At 39.3% G+C, this 9,659-nt stretch overlaps 1 protein-coding gene and 1 non-coding gene across 4 annotated transcripts; one reads left to right on the top strand and one right to left on the bottom strand.

Moving 5' to 3' along the window:
- Positions 1-239: 239 nt before the first annotated feature.
- TAC1 (tachykinin precursor 1) lies at positions 240-7,899 on the top strand. Of its 3 annotated transcripts, XM_004479175.3 has the most exons (7): positions 240-355; positions 706-837; positions 1,874-1,970; positions 2,384-2,428; positions 2,878-2,901; positions 4,320-4,373; positions 7,299-7,899. In XM_004479175.3, the coding sequence occupies exons 2-7, from the start codon at positions 715-717 to the stop codon at positions 7,346-7,348; spliced, it is 393 nt and encodes a 130-aa protein (XP_004479232.1). In that variant the 5' UTR covers positions 240-355; positions 706-714; the 3' UTR covers positions 7,349-7,899. The 3 variants fall into 3 exon arrangements, with proteins under 3 accessions (XP_004479232.1, XP_004479234.1, XP_012375348.1); XM_004479177.3 differs by lacking the exon at positions 2,384-2,428; XM_012519894.3 differs by lacking the exon at positions 4,320-4,373.
- A 937-nt stretch (positions 7,900-8,836) lies between these two features.
- On the bottom strand, positions 8,837-8,968 carry LOC111760749 (small nucleolar RNA SNORA38). The gene has a single exon (XR_002794355.1). It is a non-coding gene; the product is annotated as a small nucleolar RNA SNORA38 (small nucleolar RNA).
- Between the last annotated feature and the right edge of the window lie 691 nt (positions 8,969-9,659).

The following is a 9,659-nucleotide window of genomic DNA, read 5'->3' as shown; positions in this document are numbered from 1 at the left end:
GGCGACAAGCCGCTCGAGACTGGAGGGCGAGACCTCGACTTTCCTAAAACTGCGTCATTTCCAACCCAATTAGGTCCAAAGTTGTGGGCACCGACGGGTTACCGTCTCGGAAACTCTCAACCAGACGCAAGCGAGAGGAGAGGAGGCGGCTAATTAAATATTGAGCAGAAAGTCTCGTGGGGAGCGTGTCACGTGGGCCGGGAGGCTCGTGGAGCTCTGGATAAATACCGAGAGGCGTCGCGCAGGAAAAAGAGCGCGCTCGGACAGCCTCCTCCACCGCGGTGTAGACCGAGAGTGCAAAGCGCGCCCCGTGCGCTCAGACGCGCTGCAGGAGCCCCGCGAGTCTACAGCCTCAGTAAGTTCCCGCACAGTGCCAGTCGCCGCTACTGGGCTTTCCCCTCCGCGTCGCCTTCCGAAGTGGCGGGAGGCAGCACTGGGTGCGCGGGGTGGGGAGCCGTGGACAAGCAGGGAGAGGGGCTTTCCCAAATGCTAAAGCTCCCCTTTGTCTTCCACCTGCAGAGCCTCCGGGTTTGAAGGTGCGGGAATTGGGATCCAGGGAGACGGAGGACCCTGGGGTGTTCCTCAAGGGTGCATGGGAGAAATTGGCCCTTAAGCCTTTTTGTTGTTCTTTGTTCAACGTGAGTTCTGTTGTGGGGCCGAAAATTATGTATATTCTCTTCCGTCTCATCTCCCTTCTCTTCCCAGAAATCCAGCATGAAAATCTTCATGGCCCTGGCAGTCTTTTTTCTCGTCTCCTCTCAACTATTTGCAGAAGAAATCGGAACCAACGATGATGTGAATTATTGGTCCGACTGGTCAGATAGCGACCAGATCAAGGTGAGACCTGTCCCTGGACTCGGGAGCTTGTTACGCGCCCCTGCCATGAGCACTAGCTAGTGGTGGGGAACGAGCGGGCCGCGCATCACGACCATATGTATAGGAATGCCATCCGCGGAGTCCCACTCGGGATTCTGCACTCCAGAATTCAAGTTTCCTCCCGAGTTCTGTACCGTCGGGTCTTGAGGACTCCCTGGAGTAATGATGCACTCCTTGATGAGACCTGGGGTTTTCACAGGGTGGCAGTCGGTTTCGTCCCTAGTACCGGAGTTTTCCGGCACTGCAATGGAGCGTGGGAGGCCAGCGTTGCTGGAGATGCAGGGAAGGGCAGTGGGGGGCGCGCTGGCCGCGGGCAGAAACCGGAAGCAGGGGGCACACTGCGGGGAGCTCGGAGGGGTTGAGGTGGGTGAGAAGCTAAGTTCCTGCCCTTGCATTTATTTTCCGACCCGAAAATATAGAATAGCCGCAAACTTCCCTTTGAATGCGTGCCCACTCAGAGGCCATTGCCGCGAGGGAGCGCGCCGCGGGAGAACAGTGCAAGTAGCACATACGACATTGTCACCCCTCTCCCCGGCACACACACCTGTAAGCACTTAGGGCGGGGCTTCTCCAAAGCCGGTGCCAGAGCTGAGGCAGTGTCAGGTGGCAGTGCGAGAACTGGGTGAGTGAGGGTCCCCGCCTGAGAAGAGGAGCGCGTGCAGAGCTGGAAGATACTTCCTGCAGGCACCTCCTGCAAAAACTCGCCCCGTGAAAGGGCAGGATTTGGGGAAGGAGGCGCTGGACAGGAGATCCGCAGGGACGGTCCAAGAGAAGGAGCGCTCCTGCTGGACCTCACTTAGCCCGACGTGGGGTGGGGAACCCGCTCTCCTGTTGCGTCTCTTCAGAGCCGGCCTCCTTGTTAGTCCCTGGCCGGGCCCCACCGCGGGCAGCCTTGGCTCACCCAGCCACTGGAGCGTACCACGGGAATGACTGTGGTTGCCTAGCCCCTCACTCTGGTTGACTGCATGCCTGTTTTTTCCATGCCTCTCTTCCCCAGGAGGAGCTGCCAGAGCCCTTTGAGCACCTTCTGCAGAGAATTGCCCGGAGACCCAAGCCTCAGCAGTTCTTCGGATTAATGGGCAAACGGGATGCTGGTGAGATGGCCAACTGTCCCACATCTGTCTGGGCAACCTGCTCCATCTCCAGGCGTGCTCAGTCTTCCTTGCACATGCCCCTAGAGGGAAGGGAGATCCCTTTTGCCTGCCTGGCGATACTAGAGTGTCCCAAACCACAAAGAACCGGGACCCAACTTTAGCTAAGTGGGTCTCTTGACTGAAAATCCCAGACAGACCCCAAAAAAGGGGGGAGGGGGAAGCATGGTGCCCCAAAGGGTGGCACCCTGAATGGTCCAAGTGCATTTTATTTAGAGTATTCCCTCACTGTAGGTTAGATTGGGCTGCCCTGGGTACCTACCTTGATTTTTAAAAAAAGAAAAATATAGTTTCCTTGAATTCATGGCACCATCAGTAGAACATGTGAATAGTTAATGTCAATTGTCTCTTGTCAGATTCCTCAATTGAAAAACAAGTGGCCCTGTTAAAGGCTCTTTATGGTAAACATTCCTATAAATCTTTTATTTTACTATTGTGAATGCACATTTAGGAAAGTGAACAGAATCTTTTATGGGTTGAAATACAAGATCTTGACTGTGCCTGTTTAATAAAGAGATGGATTTGCATCTTTCCCTGAGGGTCAAATGGGTGGCAGTCCTTGAAAATGTATTTCTTATAAGAAAACAGGGAGGTGGTATGACCTAACAATTAATCATAGGCCATGGGAGTCTCACAGGCCTGGTTTGAATCTGTGGCCTATAAGAAGCACATAATAAATATTCCTTCTGTTTGTTTTTTATTAATTGGATTAACATTTATGATTCTGCTCTATTTATCAGAATAGTGTGTGAAAGGAAATATTACGTATTTAAAAGTCAATTCTTTAAAACATAATGTAGCTTCTTCAACTCTATACATGATCACTAATTTTATTTCTCTTTTTTTCTAGGACACGGGCAGATCTCTCATAAAAGTAAGTGTAAAGTTATTCAACATTTATCAAATGCAAATGTAAATTAGATTACCTTATTTTCTATCATAACCTAGGAATTCATAATTTTAACTAAGACAACATAAAAATGGAGGAGACACATTGGATTCAGAACATGATTGTTTAAAACTATTGTTTAGACATATCTAACTTACCCAAAAAAGGCATTATGTTAAAAAAAAAAAAAACCTTTAACTCCCAGCTAAGCTGCTGCTGAACTCCTGACCCTCAGAAACTTAGATAATGTGTGTTGTTGTTTTAAGATAGTTTTTAAAAAATCGTTTAATTCTATGAATTTTTTAAATTAAGAATTGCAGTCCTGTGTGTAAAAACCTTAAACACACGCATTGCTAAAAATGAAGAGCATCTATAAGCATCTTCTAATTCATTTTAGTTTGCTGGGTTCCCTGGCGACACCATTATTAAGGAACTCCATCACCCATCAGCCAATTAAGTGAAGTGAGTGATTATCTAGGTAGAGAATCCATACTAAGGGTATAGATAGAGATGCATTTTTTTCAACCCCCTTAATTGAATGGGAAACTTCCATCTATCAAAACATAATGAAACATTTCTTAGGGCAGTGAAGATGGCAGAATTGTGGTACTTGAGGGATTTCCCAGGTAATGGAACCGGAGTTGACAGGAATTCCCAAGTGTCCATCTTAATTGTGTTGTACACCCACTCACCCTGTCTTGGATGTTGGCTTACTGGGTGGACAGTAGGGCGTATTAAAATAACGGCTCTAGTCTCAGCAAGTACAGTGTCATCCAAGAGAAATGATCCCAGTACAGTAAAAATAACCTTTTCCAAAGGCTTTATCTTTGAAAATAAGACATTTATTTTCTAACAATATGACTTTTAAGGGAATTATATGTGGCAAAATTCTACATAATGAAAATAAATGTATTAATGTCAAAACTAATGCAAAGGAGTATTTCTAAAAACCTAATAGAGTCACATTTTAGAAATTTATAATCATCAAGCATAGGGATCTGACTTAACTTGGGTTCAGTTGCCGAGAAATACCACGTATCTACTAATGCAAGAAAATAAGCTTGGGTATTTCTCTGTCACACAAAGGTGAAATAGATTCCCAAGTCTAAAACTAGCTCAAATAGCAACAATATTTAAAACTTTTATATAACATGAAAATATAAAGGGTACTTGCTAATATTTAGATACAGAACTGATAAAGCTATAGTTATTTCATTGTATTGTGTTATTTTTTAAGACTTATAAAGAGTCTTCATTCTTCATACTTATCAAAGCTTATGATGGATATATATATATATTAGTTGGGCAAATAGTCTGAAGTTTGCTTTTTTGTGTGCTAGTTATAACAGTTTATTTCCTCAAAAACTATACATATTAAAGTACCCCTAAATGTATTTTTCCAGGACATAAAACAGATTCCTTTGTTGGACTAATGGGCAAAAGAGCTTTAAATTCTGGTATGTATAAATCATGACTGAAAACAGACATTATTATTTTCTTCCTAAGGCAGTTTTCAAAAGTATTAAAAAAGAATAATAGATTTTAAAATGAGTATTTGTGGCAAGAAAAATCTAATTGCAGTACTCCCAACCAAGAATAGACTTATAGCTGATTAAGCCATAGCATCACCACAATAGCAGTCTGTCTATTTCAAACCACTAGCCTCACCAGTATTTGTCTCATTTACTCATTACCTAACCTGAATTGTTGGTCTAGTCTAATGCTCATTCCCTTAGATCTGTTAAATAAGTTTCATTTAACCTTACTAAATAAAAGTGTGCATGAGAGAGAATTAAAAATGAAACTGATTTTCACTTGTTGAGGAAATATTCTGAAAGTTTAAGAAGCTATGTGTGGCAGTCTTCCAACAGATAATTAAATTGATAAATAGATGTGTAAATAAATATCCATTTATACAGATCTCTTACTCTTCATAAGGTTGTGGAAGTTCAAAATCCAAACATCCTGTGGATGTTTCAGAGCAACCTAGTCCATTCCCGTGCCTTCAAAAAGGAACAAAAATCAACTAAGAGTGTTATTAATCAGTCTTGCTTATAACACCCTTAAAGAGAAGGGATGCTACAATTTTCTTCATAACACATTTAACCTAAACATTTCTTTCCCTTGATATAAAGGCTGCATATTTCCTTTCCCTTAGTTTCCATCTTCTAAATAAATGCCACTTACATATATTTGACTATCCTTATATCACATTCAACACACTGTTTTCAAGGTTAAGTTACCCCAATATCTTTTTCATAGGTAGTATTTGAATTCTTCTCATCTGAACACCTGCCAAATTCTGCATTGTATAATTGCCCGTGATTGCAAAATGGTACTTCCTCAAATATTTTCCTCAGTCTAGAGAAAGGAGGAGGAAATTACCTTATGACAGGAAAACAGCATAGTTTACTGAACACATGGATTGAATAATTCAATTGAAATATTTACAAATACACTAAAGAGGTGAGGCAGCCCTGATATTTAATACTTATAGATCTCCCAGATGACACTTAAAAAATTTAGGAAACTTTCTGGGAACCTAAATTACTTGCCTAACCTCTTAGCTTTGCTATAATTGTAAGGAAATAGTCTAAAAGTAATAAAAATGATAAGGGAAAGGCCTCTGAAATGAAAGTGGTGGGGGGGAGGAGACTACTGTTAGAAAATACTCCCATTTTTCCCAGTAAATATTGCTTGTGTAAACCAAGCCTGAATCGATTATTCCTCTTTAGTTATTTATCCAACAGTCTTCTTTTAAAATTAAGCCAATGTTGTATAGCCATTAGGTTGTCATTCCCTAATATAATGTAAAGATGTTAAAAACATTGCTTTAATCAGTTCTTTAGGTAATCGTCTAAACTTTAAAAGCCTCCCATTTTATTCTCAGATCATTGTGTCCATTATTTCATTCAAAGATTTAACTGTTTCATACTGATATTTTATTAAGCATGTTTGAAACTTGTGGCCCAGGTTATAAGTTCAGTTTCCTTGGGAGAGCTATTCAAATTCTACTTCACATTCGGTGAAAATAAAATTCAAATACTAATCACCAAATTAATTATAAAGTAATTAGCAGCTGTCTTCCCCATTTAGAATATTTCTAGTTTCTAGAAAATTGTAACTAAGATGAGCTGGTTTAATTGTTAATTATTTGGAAAAGTCATGCAAAAATGATGTATCCTAGAATTTATATTGGTTCTCTACTTTTCAAACTTCAACACTACCTTTGTATATCTTCAACAGTAACTTAAAGGCTGTTCAAGTTAAATTTTAAAGAAGTTACTAGTGTGCCTAAAACAAAACTTGAAATCATTTTATTAATATGTACTATCTTCCAGCCTTTGGAAATAGAATATAAATTTAAACCACACTGGCTTTTATTTGTATCAGAAGTGCACAATAGCCCTTATCTAAATGAGGTTTACTTGATAATCTTATTAATCATCAAGTTTCCATTTCCAGAACTATTTAGGTTTCCAAACATACATAATGTTACAAATAATACAGATACTATGCAATTTAGGACAGATTAAATGACATTAAATATACTCAAAATAATAATGTAATTATAGCTAATAATACATAGAATCATAGTAATGAAGTTAGAAACAAGTACAGCTATGTCTTTGCTCCTTCATTTTATGGAAAAAATGGGGAAAAGATAATCCATAGTCAAACAGATCTTTTCACATTCTCAGTTGAGCCAAGATTATTATAGAGTTTTATTCTACAACCATCTTATCCTTACCCTTTTGTGGTCACAGACCCCCTGACAATCTAATGAAATTTGGAAACCCTCTTCCCAGAGAAATGCTCATCAGCTTATATACACAATTTTACACACAGTTTCAGAGGGTGGAAGGATCAGGTAAGCTCCTCTGCTTCCAGTTAAGAGGACGTTGTGTTCCGGCCAAATCGCCAATCTGTCCTTGGTTCACTTATGTTAGTATATACTCCACTTCTCTGAGGAACAGAATCGGGTTACATAAGGCTTGTCAGAGACTGAACTTGAGCTAATCTTTCTCTTAAATATAAATAATCCATCCAGCATGAGAAATGAAGCATTTCCTTCCTTCAGAATTGTCCAGTCCTGGGCTCATACTTTTCCACCTCAGGAATGTATCCATAACTGACATGCAACATTCAGCTTGGTGGCCTTGCTGAAGAGAAATTCAGATGTTAAAGATCATTTGCTCAGCACTTAAAGGAGGGAGTGGTAATGCTGGAGCCCTCTATTGCCTTCTCTTTCTCGCGACAAATATTTTAGAAAAACCTCAAGAGACAACATCATGAGTTTTTTAAAAATTGATGCCTTTATTTTGGTTAAACTCCCTCAGTGCATACTCTGATAAAACAGTTTACGTTCTCTTTGTTTTCAGTGGCTTACGAACGGAGTGCAATGCAGAATTATGAAAGAAGACGTAAATAAACTACTCAATGTATAGTTTATTGAGCTTCATTTGTGTCAGTGGCCAATGAAAGGTAAAATAAGATGTACTATGAGAAATAATTATTTATTTAAAAACTGTCGTTTCGAGTTCAACTCAAAGTGTTTATTTTTCATATCGTGCCAATATGTGTTGTAAAATTGTTATAATTCTAATAGGATGACTCCCTCTGAAATAGAAATCAGTGGTAATTTCTCAACTAAGCACATTATTGAATAAAACTGTAAAAATCTGTCAATGTTTTAGTCTCCAATGAAAGAAGGTATTTTTGCTTCTTTGAAGCAGCCATGTCAGCTACTGCTGAAAGGGAAGGAAACTACTCTATGGTCTTCTGCTTTCCCTACTTGTTTTCATGGTGAAAATGTACTGAGATTTTGGTATCAAACTATATTTGTACCCTTGAAGCATGTTTTACATTTTGTGGCTATATAAAAATGTTTCAAAAACTTTCAATGTGATTTTAAGGTCTTCATTTCATTGTAAGATGTGTTGTGAAAGTTCACATTTTAAATAAAAGAAAAAATGTCTTGAATTGTCATATTCTTTCGTTAAAATTTATGTCAAATCAGCGACATTTCTCTTAGTAGATGGAACATGTTCAAAACTGTTTTTGCTGCTAAATAACGAAACAAAGTCACTAAATATCTATTTCTTAAGAAAAATGACTAAAATCTTAACCCCTCCCCCATGTCTGTCTGTCTGTCTCACTCACATACACACACACACATTATTTTTACTAAGCTATTTGACATACCTGATACCATTCATGGAGAAAACATCTACATTTTGGGACCCAAAGGGCAAAGACTAAGTTCTGGTTGTACATGGCTATAATTGCCTTTTACAGACTAGGTAATAATCCATTTTAAAGATGCATCTCACTGATTTATTTCCTTGGTAAGTAAAATCAGCACATCATCATTTCAGACCTGCTGGGAGCCCAGAAATAAACACCTCTGTGCAGGAGTACTGATTAAATTACTGATCAGAATTAAAGTACTGATCCAGACTCACAGAAGTCATCGGAAGATGACACAGAAACACAAAAAAATAAGGATTTTTATAATGTGGCAACACCCTCAAAACAGAGAAGATTACCTTTCCCGTGTTTCTAAGGCATGTTTGTGATTCATTGACCCTGTAACATTCTCCAGTAGCAACGTACACAGGAATAAACAGAACAGTAAGAGGGAGGCTCTTGTGCATTTATTTAAAGGAAGGGATTGACAAGTATCCATGGAATAGTTTTCTGATTGCATAGAGAGTGTGAAATACTAACAAGTGGTAAAATGACACAGGATGAGCATTGTCCAGTGAAATAAAATTCCATGAATGTAACTTTTACTGGTGACTATAGTTGATCAGTGTTAAGACTATTTGTGTGACAGGAAAGCTAAAGCATACTTTAACCCTTATATCTTTAATGGAGTGATTTGGGGATTTTTAATTTTATTTTATTTTTTTATTTTCTGTGTGGGAAAGGATGATCTTAAACTTGCAGGGAGCAAGCGGGCTCCAGACTTCTCCAAGTCCACATCTTTTTGCCTCCAATTCTAACATGTCCAAGGACAGGAAACCACTGACATGCCTTTGTAGGAGGGTTGATTTGTTTTTTAAAATCAATAAACTTTTCCCCCTTATTTTACAATCCATTTAAATATTGCAAATTATAAAATGGTAAGCAAAACAGAAAATTAGAGTCATCCAGAGCCCTACTCCCTAACAGTAACAATTAACATTCTATCAAAGAGCAATTGTAATAATCAAATTAACAGATTAATGAGATGATCAATGAGACAGATGCAGGAAATCAAGGAAGATAGATACAATAATATGCAGTCATTTAATGACAGTATACACAAAGTAGTATTTCTGTTTTAAATATATTTACAAATGTATGCAACAAGAAGGAACAAGGTGGTGGCTAAGAGCATGGTTTTAAAGACAAATTCCTCAGGTTTGAATCCTGGCTCTGTCACTTAACAGCCATGTGATATTGGGCAAGTCCTTTAAGTTCTCTCCACCTTGTTTTCTTTGACATTAAAATTGGAATAATAATAGTATATTGCATGGGCTTAGGTGAAGATAGCGTGCAATGATGCACATAAAGCTTTGAGCACAGTCTCCGGCACTCAGCAAGCATTCAGTGAGCGTTAGCTGTTGCCATGGTTAGCTCCTCTCCCAGATGCCAGTGAGAAAACTGGAACTGCATTTTAGCCTCTAAAATAATTTTATATAGTCACACTGAAGAAGCAGCAGTGTGGGGGTGTTTTTTTTTAATATCTGCTTATA

Source organism: Dasypus novemcinctus, chromosome 5 (assembly GCF_030445035.2).
Source record: "Dasypus novemcinctus isolate mDasNov1 chromosome 5, mDasNov1.1.hap2, whole genome shotgun sequence".
In the NCBI taxonomy this organism is placed as follows: Eukaryota; Metazoa; Chordata; class Mammalia; order Cingulata; family Dasypodidae; genus Dasypus; species Dasypus novemcinctus.
The sequence above is the reverse complement of the archived record's forward strand: the minus strand, read 5'-3'. Positions and strand labels throughout refer to the sequence as shown.